Source organism: Anas platyrhynchos, chromosome 1 (assembly GCF_047663525.1).
Source record: "Anas platyrhynchos isolate ZD024472 breed Pekin duck chromosome 1, IASCAAS_PekinDuck_T2T, whole genome shotgun sequence".
NCBI lineage: Eukaryota > Metazoa > Chordata > Aves > Anseriformes > Anatidae > Anas > Anas platyrhynchos.
This window is the reverse complement of record NC_092587.1, coordinates 87,780,953-87,797,786: the sequence shown is the minus strand read 5'-3', so window position 1 is coordinate 87,797,786 and position 16,834 is coordinate 87,780,953. Positions and strand designations below refer to the sequence as shown.

At 50.2% G+C, this 16,834-nt stretch overlaps 2 protein-coding genes across 12 annotated transcripts in view; one reads left to right on the top strand and one right to left on the bottom strand.

Annotated features, from left to right (window-relative positions):
- Positions 1 to 12,495, top strand: part of BOC (BOC cell adhesion associated, oncogene regulated) — a 41,091-nt gene extending 28,596 nt beyond the window's left edge. For 4 of the 7 annotated variants that reach the window (XM_072044360.1, XM_072044344.1, XM_072044363.1 and 1 more), the window contains 14 exons: positions 167 to 460; positions 1,142 to 1,414; positions 1,907 to 2,205; positions 3,924 to 4,092; positions 4,821 to 4,931; positions 5,759 to 5,965; positions 6,772 to 6,953; positions 8,048 to 8,153; positions 8,339 to 8,461; positions 9,054 to 9,275; positions 9,675 to 9,898; positions 10,439 to 10,518; positions 11,023 to 11,216; positions 11,804 to 12,495. In XM_072044360.1, the coding sequence (XP_071900461.1) occupies positions 167 to 460; positions 1,142 to 1,414; positions 1,907 to 2,205; positions 3,924 to 4,092; positions 4,821 to 4,931; positions 5,759 to 5,965; positions 6,772 to 6,953; positions 8,048 to 8,153; positions 8,339 to 8,461; positions 9,054 to 9,275; positions 9,675 to 9,898; positions 10,439 to 10,518; positions 11,023 to 11,216; positions 11,804 to 11,988 (2,669 nt within the window). In that variant the 3' untranslated portion in view covers positions 11,989 to 12,495. The remainder of the gene's footprint in view (positions 1 to 166; positions 461 to 1,141; positions 1,415 to 1,906; positions 2,206 to 3,923; positions 4,093 to 4,820; positions 4,932 to 5,758; positions 5,966 to 6,771; positions 6,954 to 8,047; positions 8,154 to 8,338; positions 8,462 to 9,053; positions 9,276 to 9,674; positions 9,899 to 10,438; positions 10,519 to 11,022; positions 11,217 to 11,803) is intronic. The other 3 variants (XM_072044358.1, XM_072044346.1, XM_072044352.1) reach the window with 3 other exon arrangements.
- Positions 12,496 to 13,796: 1,301 nt separating this feature from the next.
- CFAP44 (cilia and flagella associated protein 44) overlaps positions 13,797 to 16,834 on the bottom strand; it is a 41,781-nt gene continuing 38,743 nt past the window's right edge. For all 5 annotated transcript variants that reach the window (XM_027449594.3, XM_072044337.1, XM_072044330.1 and 2 more), the window contains 3 exons: positions 16,111 to 16,271; positions 14,599 to 14,733; positions 13,797 to 14,229 (listed from right to left, as the gene is read on the bottom strand). In XM_027449594.3, coding sequence (XP_027305395.3) covers positions 13,951 to 14,229; positions 14,599 to 14,733; positions 16,111 to 16,271 — 575 coding nt within the window. In that variant the 3' untranslated portion in view covers positions 13,797 to 13,950. The remainder of the gene's footprint in view (positions 14,230 to 14,598; positions 14,734 to 16,110; positions 16,272 to 16,834) is intronic.

The following is a 16,834-nucleotide window of genomic DNA, read 5'->3' as shown; positions in this document are numbered from 1 at the left end:
TGGGATCGCTGTGCCTTCCTCGGGATTTATTTTTGGTGTCACAAGAGGAAAGGTCCTCAGTCCTTCAGCAAGAACTACTTGCTGCATGCACGCATCCCTTAAAGAATGATTTTGTCATGCACTGCCGCCTTCCTCCCACCTACCTCCTTCCTCCTCTCGTCACCAGGCTCCACGGCGGAGGCAGCTCGGATCATCTACCCCCCCGAGGCTCAGACCATCATCGTCACCAAAGGCCAAAGCCTCATCCTGGAGTGCGTGGCCAGCGGGATCCCCCCGCCACGGGTCACCTGGGCCAAGGACGGCTCCAGCGTCTCAGCGTTCAACAAGACGCGCTTCCTGCTCAGCAACCTCCTCATCGACCCCACCAGCGAGGAGGACTCGGGGACCTACAGCTGCACGGCAGACAATGGGGTCGGCGAGGCCGGAGCCGCATTCATCTTCTACAACGTGCAGGTGTTCGGTGAGTGCTGCCGTAGCCCTCGCTTGAGGAGGGGCTTGGGCTTTCCCCACTGCTTGCAGGTTCCAGTTCTGAGGAGACAGGATGAATTCTGGCTTGAGGGTGGTGGTTCCTCCTTCCTGGCTCCCACCGTGAGCTGGAGGTGATGGATCTTCCCTCCTTTGGGGAAGGTTTACTCTAACACTCTCTAGTGGAGGACTGGCTGCTTCTCAGATATATTTGAGCTAGATAACAGCAAAGAGATGAGTGTGTCTTGTTTTTCACTCTGTTCTGTAGGAAAGCTCTCTGTGGGGTGAGAAACATAAGGGGTACCACGCCTTCCATGTTTCTATCACACATCCTTCTCCTTCTCACGAGCATTAGGGAGGATAAGCTTGAGTTTTGTTAGATTTCATCTCATCCAAGTGCTGAAGTGTTATTGGCACGAGCACAAGCTTTGCAGAGCGATGTTTCAGCTAAGAGAAACGGGACTCGTAGGTGCCTGCTGTCATCATGTGGCTCAGAGGGACACCTCTGTGCGGTCAATGTGGATGCTAAAGGGGAATACCACATCCATGTGGGACCCCTCAAAGCTAGCAAGACTGGCAGGGAGGGTTGAGAACCTACAGAAAACAGCGCAAAGCCACGACGCTGCCGCGCTCCCTGCCGGGCGCTGCTCAGCAGCCGTGCTTTTTCCCCTGGCAGAGCCCCCGGAGGTCACGATGGAGCTGTCCCAGCAGATCATCCCCTGGGGCCAGAGCGCCAAGTTCACCTGCGAGGTGCGGGGGAACCCCCAGCCCTCCGTCGTGTGGCTGCGCAACGCCGTGCCCCTCTCCGCCAGCCACCGGCTCCGGCTCTCCCGCCGGGCGCTGCGCCTGGTCAGCGTGGGGCCCGAGGATGACGGCATCTACCAGTGCATGGCAGAGAACGAGGTCGGCAGCGCGCAGGCCATGGTGCAGCTGAGGACAGCCCGGCCAGGTCAGTCCCTCTCTGGGAGCTTGTGGGCACTCGGTGCTGGAGCCCTAATGCATGGGGAAAGAGCAGAGGGGAGCGGGAGAAAGTTGGGGTATCACCCTCCTGCTTGGGTTTGAGCTCTTCCTTCCTTTTCACCCTACATTGTGAGGGTTTCTGGAGGTGCCACCTGTTTCCTTGGACCCTGATGGACTTCTCCAGGGTATGAGGGTGTAGGAAGCCCTGTTTGGCCAAGGCCTGTTCTGGGAGAGTCCCCAGCAAGACATTATGTTTACGCCAGGAGAGAAAGCTTGTTTCTAACACCTTTTGGCGTGGCACAGCTGGCAGCACCATCTGGGACCTGATACCTCTAAGGGACTTGCGGTGCAGCGTGGGGATAGCTCTGGTCTTTGGAGAGGAATCAGGGGGCTTCTCGCAGCTCTGTCCTCGCCACAGGACTGGGTCAGGCCTTTCCCCTGCCCTTAACCACCCAGTCACTTTTGACATTTTGCCTTTCAGGAGCTACCCTCAACCCTGGGCGAGACGCCCGGCCAGGCTCAGCTCAGCCACCCACGCCACCTTCCCGGGAGGGTGCCTTAAAGCTGCCCCTGGATAAAGCTGGGCTGCCGAAGCCTGGGAGCACCCCGCTGGCAGCGGCTGCACAGTGCGCAGCCAGCAGGGAGCTGGTGTCTCCAGCCGAGGCCCCCGTCATCCTCAGCTCTCCCCGCACGTCGAAGACAGACAGCTACGACCTGGTGTGGAGACCCCGGCCGGACAGCAGAGCCCCCATCCTCTACTACGTGGTGAAGCACCGCAAGGTAGCGATTGCTGTTTTGCCCTACTCGTGTGCTTTCTTCTGTGCTGGTCTCCAGGTGGGCTGTGAGCCTTGGGTTTGTTTGTTTAATACCTGTATTTCCTTTGGGTAGGCAGAGGGTTGCAATGGAGGTAGGTTTTGCTCTGGGCTTTGAGTACGGTTCAGATCTGGTGTGTTTGATTCCCAGCCACTGCAAGGCACCGTTTTGTGTGAAAATATGTATCTATTTTCCTGGAGTTGCTTGACTTCATGAACATACGATATAACAGAAGGCTTCTATAACACCACCATGTTCTTGATTTCTTTCTAAACAAAACTTAGGCTGAGGGTTTCAGCCATCTCTTTACATAGCCCTTTAAAACAAAGGCAGAAGATGCCAACGCAAGAGCACAACAGGGCAAGTTTAGAAAAAAAATAAATAAAAACAACACAAAAAATGCCAAAATCCTCACAAGACTGCAGGGTCTAGTTGCCTGCCAGGAGGAGGTTTGTCCCCCAGTGGTGTATCATGTAACAAGCAGTGCTGCCTGCAATCTTAACTTGCAGGCTGGAGTTTGTCCATATTTTATTTGTTTTTCAGCGCTTCACCTGGAAGGGGCTGCAGGGCAGTGGAGGTCACCATGGGTCACTGCAGTTTGCAGTAATATGTTTTCAGTGTAGTCCAAATTCTCAGCTGGAGACTCTTTCTTGGGACGCTGAAGGATTGTGTGGAAAGGAATTAGTCCCACTAACCCTTAAACTTGTTTAGAAAGAGGCTCTTTCTATGCGATCTGTAGGATCAAGTTATATAATGATCTGGTTTTAACATCTCTGACTGGAAAAGCGTGTTTGTAGAGAGGGAAGGAATCAATTCAGCAACAAAAGAAAAGGCTCTTTGTGTGAAAGATGGCTAAGGAAAGTAAAACCTAATGACAGGAGGCTTAAAATTGTGCTGGGCAAGGGTCTGTTTCTCTTCTGGAAACTATCTGCGGCTGTCTCTTTCCCCAGTTCGTGCGCTGACCCTAAATTCTCAGCAGCCTGCAAGCAGTCAGATGCCATGCAGCCATTATCTTTGTTTCTTAAGAATTTCTCTTTTTCTTCCCTGGATATTAGCAGTCTTGAGGGCTCCCCTCCCTGGCCTCACAGCTCCGCGGGCTCAGGAATAAAAATAAAACGAGGCAGGCATTAATCAGTCAGTGTCAAATGCTGGGAGAAGATGAATGATACAGCAGAGGCCTGGCATTTCCGTTTTGTTGCGTTGCCTGCATTGCTAATGCTCCTTTCGGCACCGGGTCACTTCGGTGTCCTGTGTGTTTGCTTGAAAAAATATTATCCTTGCAGCTGGGGAGAAGGAGGAGAGTCCCACCTTCCCTCCTGCTCCTCATGGGGCGGCGGGACATCACCAGAAAATATTATTTCCACGTCTTTCTGTGGGCTGTGGGAGTACGTGATCTGTTCCCTGCATAAGGTGCTGTGGTTCCACCACAAAATGTTGGAGGAGAGGCTTCAGAGCCTTAACTCTGCCCTTCACCAAGCATCCTACAGCTCCCCCAAATCCTACTGCATAATCAAAGCCCGGGCAGGCTTTGAACGCTCCCACAGCTCTGCAAAATCGGGCTGAAAACATCTCCCTCCTGCACAGACAGGAGGAGGTTTAGCCCCCACTTGATCCACAACCCCAAGGGAACGTTTCTGGGCTCGGTGCTGACCCCCAGCTTTGCGACGCCTGCCTCGGTCTCTCAGCAGGTCACCAACGCCTCGGACAGCTGGGCAGTGAGGGACGTCCCGGCCTCGCAGCACCGCCTGACGCTCACCAGGCTGGACCCCGGGAGCCTCTACGAGGTGGAGATGGCCGCCCACAACTGTGCCGGCGAGGGACAGACGGCCATGGTGACCTTCCGGACTGGTAAAGGTCCAGCCTGGCCCCGGGTGTTTTGATCTGAGTTAAGGGAGGGCCCCTCCAAGCGTCCTTCCTCCCTCTGTGGCTCAGTTGGACACCTGCAGAAGTGAAGCAAAGAGGCCTGGGGGGGCTGTCAGGAGGTTGTTAATCCATCCTGTGCCTTTGGGGGTTATTCCTGAGCTGTCTTTGTCCAATCTGTTCATAAAACCTTGTCCTGCACTGAAGGGAACTGCAGGCCCTCCTCCAGCAGCCTGTGTCATGCTGAGCTGGCTGCACCACCAAAAGGCTGCTCCAAATGCCTAAGCTCAGTCCCCCCGTCCCATGCTGCTTATCCTGTCCCCCAGCAAGGGTGGGGAATGGCATTCCCTTCCTTGAAACCTTCCCCATGGTGCTGGGCCTGCTCACGTATCCTCTCAGGCCCCTGCACTGTGCTAATTACCACCTCCTCGGGCAGCAATCTAGCAACAGGATTTCCAGAAAACCAATTAAAAGTTTTTAGAAAATTAAATATTAGCGGGGGCAAAAAAAAAAAAAAAAAGCAATTAACAGTAGAACAACTCTGCCCTTTTAGCTTCGGTTCCTGGCTGCAAGTTGAGCACGTTGAAGCCCTAGGGCTGTTTGAGTCCAAGGAGTATTTACCTCGGCATCACAGCTGGGAATCTTTTCTTTATTCACGACAGCAACAATTAACTCTGACCTGCATTGCCGTGTCCCTGATGCCATTTCTCCTTTCTGCGCAGGCCGGCGTCCAAAACCAGAGATCGTTGCCAGCAAAGAGCAGCAAATCCAGAGGGATGACCCCGGCACCAGCACCCAGAGCAGTAACCAGTCCGACAACAGCCGCCTGTCCCGTAAGGCCCTGCCAGGGCTGGGTGGGCAAGGAGGGAGGGTGAGGGGAGCCGGGTTGGTGCTGGGGTTAGAGTCAGTCCTGGGTAAAGCAAGGCTGGGTGGTCTCTAGCTCCTGACCAGGAGATGTCCTTCTCGGACACCTCTGTGCTTCTCGGCAGCAGGCAGCCTTTGGAGGGGAAGCTGATCCCATGGCCTGTCCCCACCGTTAACACAAGGACCTGTCAGAAACTAAAACGGGGCAGTTAGGGTAGGAGGTTGCTCCATTTGGGCGTTTTGCTGCATTGGAGGAACACCAGGTCCTGCCTGGTTAATCCAATTTGTTGTTTCTCACCTTGGGCCCACCTCTGGTAGTCACCGGTGCCATCATCCCTTCTGTAATTCACGCGTTCCCTTTGCTTTCATCCCCACAGCTCCGTCCATCTCTTTCCTTCCCATCTTTTGACTGTTTTTTGTATCAGGTTATATTTCTGCAGTTCAGAATTCTTCCATATTTCCTCCTTAGCTGGTTCCTCTCAGCCTTTCTTGTTTTCACCTCCTACACCTGTCTGTCCTCTTCCTGTCCAGTCGGGCCTCTCCCCCTCCATCTCAAGCCCTGCGCCCACACCTCTCGAGGTGCAAACAGGAGTAAAAGATGTCTGGAGAGATTGAAAGGAGCAAGGATTTGGGGGTGTCAGCTCTAATGAAGAGGCAGAAAGAAATTAGCACTCAGGACTCAGCACGTGGGTGGGTGCAGTGCAGGCAGTCCTTCACCCGCTTACCTCTGAGCTATGGGATCCTCCAGACACGGTGAGAGGAGCGTGTTTCATGTCTTTGATGTCCACCTTTGCAGCCCCAGAGGCCCCGGATCGTCCAACCATCTCCATGGCATCGGAGACATCCGTGTACGTGACCTGGATCCCGCGGGGGAACGGTGGGTTTCCCATCCAGTCTTTCCGCGTGGAGTACAAGAAGCTGAAGAAGCTGGGAGACTGGGTCCTGGCCACCAGCGACATTCCTCCCTCCCGCCTCTCCGTGGAAATCCCCGGCCTGGAGAAAGGTAGGCAGGTGTTTTCCTCCCCACATCCTGGGGGGCTGTGGGAGAGCTCTGCGGCCCCTGTAGGATGGCCAGGCAGCTGCTGCAGCTCACTCGGCCCTGCCCTGTGGGATCCGAACAAAGCCGCCCCAGCTCCAGCCTGGGCTGCTTGGGGAAATGCTGCAGATGCTTCTCCAATTTCTCCAGCTGCAGAGACCAGCGTAGATTTGACCTCCCTCAGGGAGGCTTGCACATGCTTTTCTGCCTTACAGGACAGTTACTGAAAGCATGAGTGCCTTGTCTGTGCCTTTTACTAGACAGGACAGAGCTTTATTTCCTTAGCCGCAGGCAAGGCAGACGGACACACAATTCCCATTGCACTTCAGATGAGAAAAAAGGCATCACTGAGTGGGACAGCTTTGAAGGACAAAATATCTACCCAAACTAAAAGAGAAAAAAAACGATGTTTGGTTAAACATTACTTAGGCTTAGAGCTTTTATCTGAGATTTCTATGCCTGATTACCATTTAGTAGAGGAAGGACACCATCCCATAGCTGCTCAGGGGTAAGGACAGCTGCTCAGGGGTAAGGACATACCTTCCATAATTGCGACCCAGCCTCTAGACCATCCAGACAGGAACTGGGAGAGGCAAATAAAAGCAGGCTCAGTCTAGCACGTGGCTGAAATCTGGTCATGCAGTGTTTATACTCGATCAAAGCCTGGCTGTAGTCTCTCCACCTTCTGGAGATGTGGCCTGTGCTGACAGCAGAAGCCTTGGAAGACATCAACGCTGTCTTGGTCAAACTCTTATCTCCCGTTTCTCCCCTAGGCACTTCCTATAAGTTCCGTGTCCGAGCACTGAACATCCTGGGGGAGAGTGAGCCCAGTGCTGCGTCCCGGCCGTACGTGGTGTCTGGGTACAGCAACCGCGTCTACGAGCGCCCCGTGGCCGGGCCGTACATCACCTTCACAGATGCCATCAACGAGACCACCATCATGCTCAAGTGGATGGTAAGGTTTGTAGGGGGGAAAGAACTCTGAAGGTGCAGGGTGCAGGCGTGTGGGGGCTACCTGCCTGGCTTACAGATCTTCCAGGTTACCCCACTGGAGCCTGGCAGCAGCACGAATGGAGTGGGGATCCGACAGCTCTCAGAGACAGCAAGGGTCGGGCTTGGGCCATGTAGAAGTGGAGGAAGTCAGAGCACCTAGGAAGCTCTTTTCATCTGAATCCAGTGTTGTGCACAGGAGGCATTTCAGTGGATAACCTCAGGGTCTCGACCATTTCATCCAACAAGCATGGTTCAGCCACGCTGGGGGTGGCTGCTTGCTCCCCTGGCCAAATTCCTGGAATCCATTAGCACCTCTGTTCCTGTAGCTCCCAGCAGACGTGTCCTTCACTGTCACTTGCTGAATAGCAGCTGGAAGTGCTGGTAATCGTTTACAGCAGTCCAGCCCAGAGGATTTGTTTTTAGGAGTGGGCAGGATCTTTCGGGTCACAAGCCCAGATCTAAGTGTTTCCAACAGCTTATTCAGAGGGGTGCATCACCCTCTTTTCTCTCCCAACTTCTTCTGGCTCGAAAATGCTACAGGGCAGGATGGGCACTGCTGTTATTGTAAACACAGTAGCTGATACAGCACTGGGTGACATGCAGCACAAGCACATGGAGCTAGGGCAGTACAGCTTCGGGTAGAGGAGGAGCAGAGCTGTCCACACAAACATGAGACTTCTCCAGTCACTGGCTCATGGCAAGAGAGCTGCTGTGTGTCTGGAAGCAGTGAGACTGTTAGAGTCAAGGTGAAGGTGTGTTTGTCCTTGCCCAGCTGAGTCACTGCTGCTAGGTGCAGAGTATGGGATGTTTGGGTTGACAGGGACCAGATTCATGGCCTGCCTGTTACCTGAGAGAAGATGTTAGAGTATAAAATAGCAACGAGCTCCTGGAAGGAAGCCCTTACTGTGAAAACCAGCGGCAAGACAAGGAAGAGCTCCCTGCGGGTCTTCCTCCTGCTTCATCCCTTTTATCCTGACTCTTCCTTGCCCAACAGAGTACGGATACAACAGCACAGGCATCTCTGCTAATTTTTTCCCTCTCTCCCATTCTCTGCAGTACATCCCTGCCAGCAACAACAACACGCCCATCCATGGCTTTTACATCTACTACCGCCCCACCGACAGTGACAACGACAGCGACTACAAGAAGGACGTGGTGGAAGGTAGGAGATTTTGGAAATTGATCCTAGCTCTCGATTTCTTCTATAAGAATACCTGGCCAGAAGGAGCCTTGTATACCAAAGTCACGAGGCTGCTGCTGCTGGCTGGTCCTGCTTCACTTAGCTCTGAATCCAGCTGCAAGTTCCCCACGGGAGCTAAAGACACCTTGTGTGTGTTCCCTCCTCAGGAGACCGCTACTGGCACTCCATCAGCCACCTTCAGCCAGAAACCTCGTATGACATCAAGATGCAGTGCTTCAACGAGGGCGGCGAAAGCGAGTTCAGCAATGTGATGATCTGTGAAACCAAAGGTGAGCAGCTTCACGGGTACCAGCTCTGCCTGACCGTACGCCATCCACACTCAGGCAAGGAGGTGGAGGCAGAACAGAAAAGCAGGCTCGGTTTGATGCTGGTGCTCAGTTTGTGTATACACCCGTACCAGTACTCACAGACACCTGGCGCAGCCCTGCAAGTCCATCAGCATTTCCCTCAGAGCAGCACTGACCTTTTCCTAAGTGCCACATCGATGGTGACTGGAACCAGAAGGGCTAACTCCCCCCTGCTGGTCTCAACTGCTGTGCTTGATTATAAGTGAGTCCCATCTCGTCTTCCAAGCAGCTGCACTGTTGCAACAGGGACAGCATTAAGTCCAAGTGGGTGTTTTGGAGGCTTTCCCTTTTTTATGTGCTTTAGCAGCCCAAGAGCCTGGCAGATCTGTAAAGCAAGCACAAAGAACTCATCTGTATGGCAGTATGCTTCAGCCCGAGAAATCCTCTGGCATCCAGAAGCGCTTCTTCAAAGCCACTGCAGAAGCATGTTCGCTCCACAGAAGTGTAGACATCCCTGGAGTGCTGCTCTTGCTCCTGCCCTGTCTGTGTCTCACTCTGTCTCTTTCCTTCACAGCTCGGAAGTCTCTTGGTCTGCCGGGTCGTCTTCCACCCTCAACAGTGGCCCCCCAGCAGCATCCCCCACTCGGCGGCGGGCACAGTGGCCTGGGGACAGGAGCCATGGTGGCCCGTTCCAGCGACTTGCCATACTTGATTGTGGGCGTCGTGCTGGGCTCCATTGTGCTCCTCATCGTGGCCTTCATCCCCTTTTGCCTTTGGAGAGCCTGGTCCAAGCAGAGTGAGTGTCCTTTCTTGAGGGCTGATGTACAAGATGTGCTCACCCTGTGGGTTAGATCTGATCCTAGGTGTAGTTGGGTCAAACATAGAATGTGAAGGCTGCACATTCTAGGAAGCAGGGAGAAGGGCGGGAAGAGGACAAGTCTCAAGTGTCCTGTAGAAGTCCTCTGTGAAGAGAAAAGCTACTGGTCCATCCCTTGTCCTTGTCTAGTCCCAGAAGGAACCCTGGGACTAGAAGAGGCGGCACTGCTTTTATTTTTGTCCAGGGCCTCTTTCCACCATTTGTCTCCAAGGGTGCTTTGAGTGCCCGATACCTGCCTGACTGGACAGCAGCTCACTTCAAGAAGTTCAGCTTCACCTCTGCTTTTGGGCTCAGATTTCCTTTTTCTTCCCTCTGCAGAGCAAACCATCGACATGGGCTTCCCGGGAGCTGGGCTGCTGGTATCATCCTGCCAGTACACCATGGTGCCCCTGAGGGCCATCTCTGCTCCTCGTGCCAACGGCCACCCCTATGTCAATGGGCAGCCCTACGCCAACGGGGCGCATCTGAACGGCATCTGCCCCTCTGCTGGAGTGGGCTATGCGAGCACCAAGCCCCGAGACTACAGCCCAGACATGCAGCAGGTATGGCCACATCTGCAGTTAACAGCTGATTCGACTTTGAGCTGGAGGCCATGGTTGCACTGGGAGGTTTGTAGCATGCAGAAGTGCCCAAACTGGCTCCTTTCGTACATGCGAGTTCCCCAGATACCTAGGATGAGCAGGAAGGTCTCCAAATCACTCGTGATGAGGTGGTTTCCTGGGGCAGTGGCTCTTAAAGTTCGGAAGAGGCAGTGGGCAGAAGCTGCTCTTAATGGAAATGGTTCCTGTTTCTCCTAAGCAAAGCCTAGACAGACTGGCAATGTTGATGATTCTGTGTGTAAATGGTAACATAAAGCAAGGCAGTGCCACCACTGAGACTGTGCATTGGTTTTCATGAGCCAGTAATTCAGCAGTAAGCATGAAGTTCTGCTCTATCTGCTATGGCAAAAGGAACAGTTTTGGCTTTACCTACTAAGCAACAGCTTCACCATTCTGCCCCATGGCTCTGTTTCTGCTGGGGATCAGCACCTACCTCTTAATGCTGCTTCGTGGCATCACTGAGATTCTTCTCTCTCATTCCAGTCACACGAGGAGACCAACGCCTTGCTGCAGGCACGAGTGCTGCAAAATGGGAGTGCCCAGCGAGACTACCAACCCTCCAGGTTAGTCCTGGCTTATGGAGGGGGAGGACGGAAGAATCCAGTGGGGCCCACCAGAAAATATCTGCTCACAAAAGTTAGCCCTCAGCGTGCTCTCTTGTCTGTCCCAGTTCATTTGGGAAACAAAACTGTGCTTCTAAGCAGGAGACTAAAAAGTACAAAGAGAGAAACCAGCATCTGTGGCTGGATGCTGATAAACAGATGCTCAGAATCTGGCTAGTCACAGGCGCTCTGTCTTGCTGTTCACACTTCAAGCCATTATTTATTCCCCCGCTCCCTGGGAGGCATTACTCCTCCCAGCTCCTGTGGCACTCACCAAGTTTTGAATGGTTGATACCAGTTCCCATCACCTCATTCCCATCCCACAAGTATATCCCAATTTCCCCTCATTTATGAATGTTTTGTCATTCCATTGATGCAGCTAGCTGCTACATAGATCATCTCTTTCAAGGAGGAAACATCTGTGCTTAGTACTAAACTTCTTTCTTTGTCTGTCTGCCTCCCCAGATTGCCCAGTTCCAGACCAGAAGACAGCTCTTTCCTCTACAGCCTCCCAGATGACTCCACTCACCAACTTCTCCAGCCACAAGACGACTGTCCTCACCTTCAAGAGCACTTCATTGGCCTGCATCATCCAGTGATGGGCAGCAAAGTTGGAGGCCCTAGTTTGGACGCTCGGCGGGATCCGCTGTTCCACCAAGGTCAGTGGGCTGGAAAACTCAGTGTTTGCTTCATCTCATTTTTTTGGGCTGATCATGAAGGGAAATCTTACCGGAGAGCCTTTCTGATGGCTTTGTTCATGCTCATTTCTGTGGTGCACAGACTTAATAATGTGTAGAGCAGCTTAAAAAAGGCCACACCAGCAGCTGGGGACTGTGAATTTCCTGGGACAGTCGTACAGAACAGATTTCTCAGTTCTCTGAGAACATGAAACTGTATGCTGCTGGAAGGGCACACACCTACCTGCACTTGCAGCAGAGGCACTGTCCCTTAGTCCTTCATCTCGCATCTTCCAGACCACCCGTCCAGCACCAAAGTCCCTGAAGAATTACGAGAATCCCTTCCCCTAGGACATGATCCTTTGATCCACCCCTCCTGTAGCATGGATTAAACTCATTGTGTGCAAGCATAGGTTTAAACTCTCACATAGACAGGCCTTTTAGAATGCAGTTCTTTGTCTTTGATCAGAGCACCTGTCCTCATAAAATGGACTGCTGAGAAGAAAGCTACCACAGCACCTCTCATTTCTGTATGCATTTTAAAAATCTCTCGCTCCTCTGTCTTTCAGGAAGCCCTTGCTGCCTAGGCCTAGTGCCAGTTGAAGAGGTAGAAAGACTAGACTGCTGCCAGTCCAGAGGAGACCTCCACCCCCAGAATCCAGTCATCACATCCTTGAGTCAGGACCTACCAGGACATCTGAACAGCAGCCCGCCACCGCTGAGGCCCTTAGAGACTCATTCTCCTACCAGTTAGGGACCAAGCTGCCTTTTGCAAAGACTTATTCTAAAGAGAAAAAGAGAATGGGTATTTATTTTTGTATAACACCCCTATTTATATATTTATGCACTTGTATATAGATGTATATGTGCCTTTTATAATGCTACGGAGACAGAAGGTATCCTCAGCAAGGCAACGGGAGGGCTGAAGGAACAAGGCCGCAACTATCCGTGGCACGGGGCTGTTGGTCAGAGCACAAGACTGAACCAGCAGCACGAGACATCGCAAGACACGGGGCCAAACAGAGCTGCCACCACCGAGATCTAGCACCCTCTTGCAGTGAGGGCTTCGTGCAAGATAACGCTACCAGGAAGGTCTTTTCTCCTCGCCCACAGGAAGGCATGTCCTGGGAACACGCTCCTGAGGGTGGCCTGGAGTTACGCACTCTGCCTAATCAACTTAAACAACCCTTCACATAGACGCCATCTGTAAAGACAAACCCACGCTTTAACACCTAAAATAAAGGCTTAAGTCTTTTCTGGGGCTGGCTGTATGCTAAATCCTCCCACAGAATGAACCTACGCTTTTTTTTTTTTCTCCATTGCAGGAATATAGCAAACAGGATACCTGGGGAAAGGTGACATCTCCCTGCAGCTAGAGTTTCCAGTAGGCCAGCCAAGTGAACCTTCTCAATGCTGAACTCAGGAGAAGAGGGACTGCCAGTGCCTGTGCCAGTTAAGTGACGTGAGACCTGTAGGGGGAGCAGAGCTAAGGGAGATTTTCATTCATCTCCAAGGACAGATACATAAAATTTGGGGTGGACACCCAAATCCCTGACGCCCCCAACATCCTGGGGTTTTGTTGCTTCAGAAACTTCCAGCATCCAGGTTTGGGGATAAGGCTGTTTTCTTTTTTCCCCCCCGAGGAAACAAAATGCGCAGCACCTTCATAGGGACCACTGAAAAGGCTGCCAGCACGAATGCCTTTCACTGGGTTGTGCTGAAGCCAGCAGGGGCAGTTCTTGTGCCTGGCAAGGATACAGTTGGATCCTGCCTCAAGGTATACCTAACAGAGGAGTAATGACCAGGGAGGGAGTAGGGAAGAGGAGCAAGAGCAGCTGTGGGTTGCTCAAGCTGTTTAATTTAAAAATAGCAACAAGTTCCAAACTTTCCTGTACATTGTTAGAAACTTCGCAATGTTCTTACGTTGCAACAAAACCCTTCCACTTTGGGGTTGAAGGAACCCTTCACGGTAAGACCAAGGTAAGTGCTATAAATGGTTGTTCACTGTCAGCATCCCAAGTGCCAGTTAAAAACATTATTTTATATATATATATAAAACTGAAAATAGACAAAGCCTGGCTCTGCTCTCAGTCTGGTCTACTGCTGCAAGCCAGAATTAAAGGCAAACATCACTGCCCACCTGTTGCTACAGCCTCTTCATGCCAAGTAAATCTGATTCATGCACTTTAGTGAGTTTCCCACTTCTGTAGAGCAGGCAGGTCTCCGACTGGCACCATACCCATCTGAGGACGCACTGTAGGCCCAGGACAAAGGTCCCCTTGCCTTCTCCAACCACACAGCACTTCCCATCTCAAGAAAACTGCTGTTGCTGCTAGGATGTTCAACAAACAATAAGATGTATGCCCAAGACAGACCTCCGTTACCACTTCTGAGAACACAGGTACCAAAGATAGTTTCAGACAGACAAAACTTTCTCATACCCAGCCTTCCAAAGCCCCTTTTTGTGCTGAGAGATACGAACAGGCATACACAGCTGCACATGCAATACACATACACAGAGCATCTGTCCAGTGCAGAGCTCTGAATAGACTAGTAACAGCATTTACTGGTTGCATTTGCCCATTTTTATTCCACATCTGCCACTATAGTCATATTTTGACAGGGAAAACCCTTTACAACTACCCCTCTGCTTAACTAAAACAGTACATTTTGCACTTCTAGGTATTACTACAGCTGCAGTTAAATACATCCATTTTTAAGGGACACTGGGGCTGCTAGTTACCGTACATGGTGTAAGAACAGGGAAGGGTTCAGAGAGTGTCTCAGAGTCCTGTGGTGATGAAGGCTGTAGAAAGAAGCACCCATCTTTTCTGGCTAGCAGACTGAATTGTTCTCTCACGCATCCGTCTTTTCTTCTGAGAAGATTGATTTCTTCCCTTAGGATGGCAATGTCATGAGCCCTGTGTTTCAGCAGTGACTCCATCCTGGCCTTCTCTTTGATGTCTGTACTTCGGGGGCCCTGAAACTCTGCTCCCTGTAAAGAGAGAAAAAAATAGCTCCTATAAAACACTCAAGAATTAAGAGTGGAAACATATTTCCTTTGGGAAAGTGAGGCTTCCCAAGACCCAGGACAGCTTCATGACTATGCCACAGTCCAAACTGTTCCAAAGTCAGATTGAGGGACTGTCAACTAAGGCTCAGTCTGACTTAATTCCCTAATACTTTGGTCTCAAAGAATACACCTTAACTCATTTGGCTGTTTGCATGTTTCAAAGGAATAATTTTGACTTCCTGAAAGACATTTTCTAATTAGAAATAACAGGAGTTTGTTAAATCAGAAAGCATCTAAGAAATTACCAGAGAATTTAAAATATGGCCTACTTCAGGGAAATAACAAGCTTACTAGATCATCATTTAGTGAATCCAGTGTAGTTTCAAGTTGCTGCTTTTCAAGGCAGAAGCGGTTCAGCTGCTGCAGCTTTCTGGTATTTTCCTTTGTCAGCATCATCAGCTTCTGCTGCAGGTCAAAGGTTCTTTTCTAGAATGATTAAAAAAAGTTGAACTAGGTTGAGAAAGGATAATCAGTGTGAATGAAATAGGGAACAAGCGCTAAGCAGAATATGTCACAGAAAGAGGTAAACAACAAACTGATTCTACGTATATCATATGATCCCACAATATGTTTAGTGCAACGTCTTTTTCTTCCTTTTTTTTTTTTTCCTTTTTCTTTCTATTATTGCAAATAACTAAGCATTTAGTTTAAAGCAGGTAGGCAAAAACATTGGAAAGAGAAAACTGTTAGATACCTACTACGCCATATGCATGTGAGGTATTAAGCTGCCTCCTACACCTGCCACAAACCAGCATAAAAGACACAGAAGTCTGGGGCTGTGAATTTCCACTTTGAAATCTGGCTCTCATACCCAAGTCCAGAAGGAGGAGGGGGTTCTTTGCATAGCTACAAACACAAGACAAGCAGGAGAGCAAGGAGCTGCTGGAAATCTGAACACTCTGCCTTCCTGAAAATGTGTCATGCTGTACAAACATGCGAGGAACGGACAGGACAGTTCATTACCAACTTTTTGTTGGTAATGAAACAAAAACCAACTTGTGCCCTTCTGGAGTTCATTACAGAAGCCTTAAAACACATCTAGATGTGTGCTGTGTTGAATGACACCAGACTCACTTCCCTAAGGAGCAGTGTATATCCCACATCAAGGCTAACCTCAAAACATGGTAGCAATTTACATGAACAGAAAAAAAAGTAGAAATCATGAAACCTATTACGTACATACATACACACACACACATATATATAATATATATATAAGAAGGATAAAGGTGATGATGCTTTACTGCTCAGGAGGGGTGGGGGAAGATCTCAGTCAAGCAATTTAAACAAGACATGATACTTGCTCATAGAGATAGTTTCTGGATCTCTTGAGATCATCTCATTTTCTGTTTTTTCTCTCTCCATATTTTTTTAAAAAGACAGACAATGACAGCACTCTGTAAGGCCAGCATAAGTGTGTTGCCTGTTTGTACTACAGTAGCTGCGCCTTAGGCCTCCCAGACAGGGACAAGCACTTCTCATACTGCACAGTCTAGTGTCTGAGACATAAGCCAGCACTGCCCTGCACTCAAATAGTTTGTCACCAGATGCGATGGGAAGAGGCAGCAGGTACTGAATGCCAGCTGAAAACCAAATGAAAGCTCTCTGGAAGAACTGAAGGATGCATTTAAGGAAAGTGTTGTTGTTTAAAAAAAAAAAAAAGTATTGTCAAGAAAATAGGATGAATACATTCACAAAACATGAATATGTTAACAAAAAACGTTAGCGTAGCTATTCAGCCCCAGCAAATGAAGCCCTAATAGAATAACGGAGACAAATATATTTCCTATTCCTACTCCTTACCTCCCACTCTTTGAGTTCCTGGGAGTGCTCATATTCTTTCTGCATTATTTCTACTTCCAACTCTTCCAAGTTTATGTTAACGGAGCGTTCTTGAACTGCTTCAAAATCAACCATCCGGCCAAACTTCAGCATCATCATCCGATTGCACTCCTCTTCCAGTTCTAAAAGAGAAGGCATGGCACAAATGGTAGAACTGCTTTTCATTGATTAATAAAAATTTACCTCCAGCTTTCTGTCTGAGCTTGGTGGCATACGCTCTAGAATAAATAATTTACACAAAGCCACACAGAAATCACAACAGCATATTGCCACTGGTTCTTGCCCATGACCACACCTGTGTTGTCACAAAGCCACACTCTCAGCCAGTCCTAGTGAGCCACCTCCACACCATGGACTATAAAAAGCTTCAGTGGGTTGGCAGGAGGAGGTTCGGTGGTGGAGACACCGGGACATCTCTGGGTCTGGTTCCCCATTTTATGTTTGTAAATGTCTTGAATAGAGCTTTTATCATTCTTATGTTACACGGAGAAGGAACTTGCATGAAAAGCTTATGTGGCTTTTCCAAAAGAACTGTTTTCTAGCAGCTCCTGCATAGAGCCAGAAATAGCAATTGTGTGTCCTGATTCCCAGTGTCTCATCTCAGTCAGCGCTCCTTTTACTAAGTTCCCAAATTATTTAACATAGCCTAATGACTCTGCAGTGCTGGAGAACTACCAATACTTCG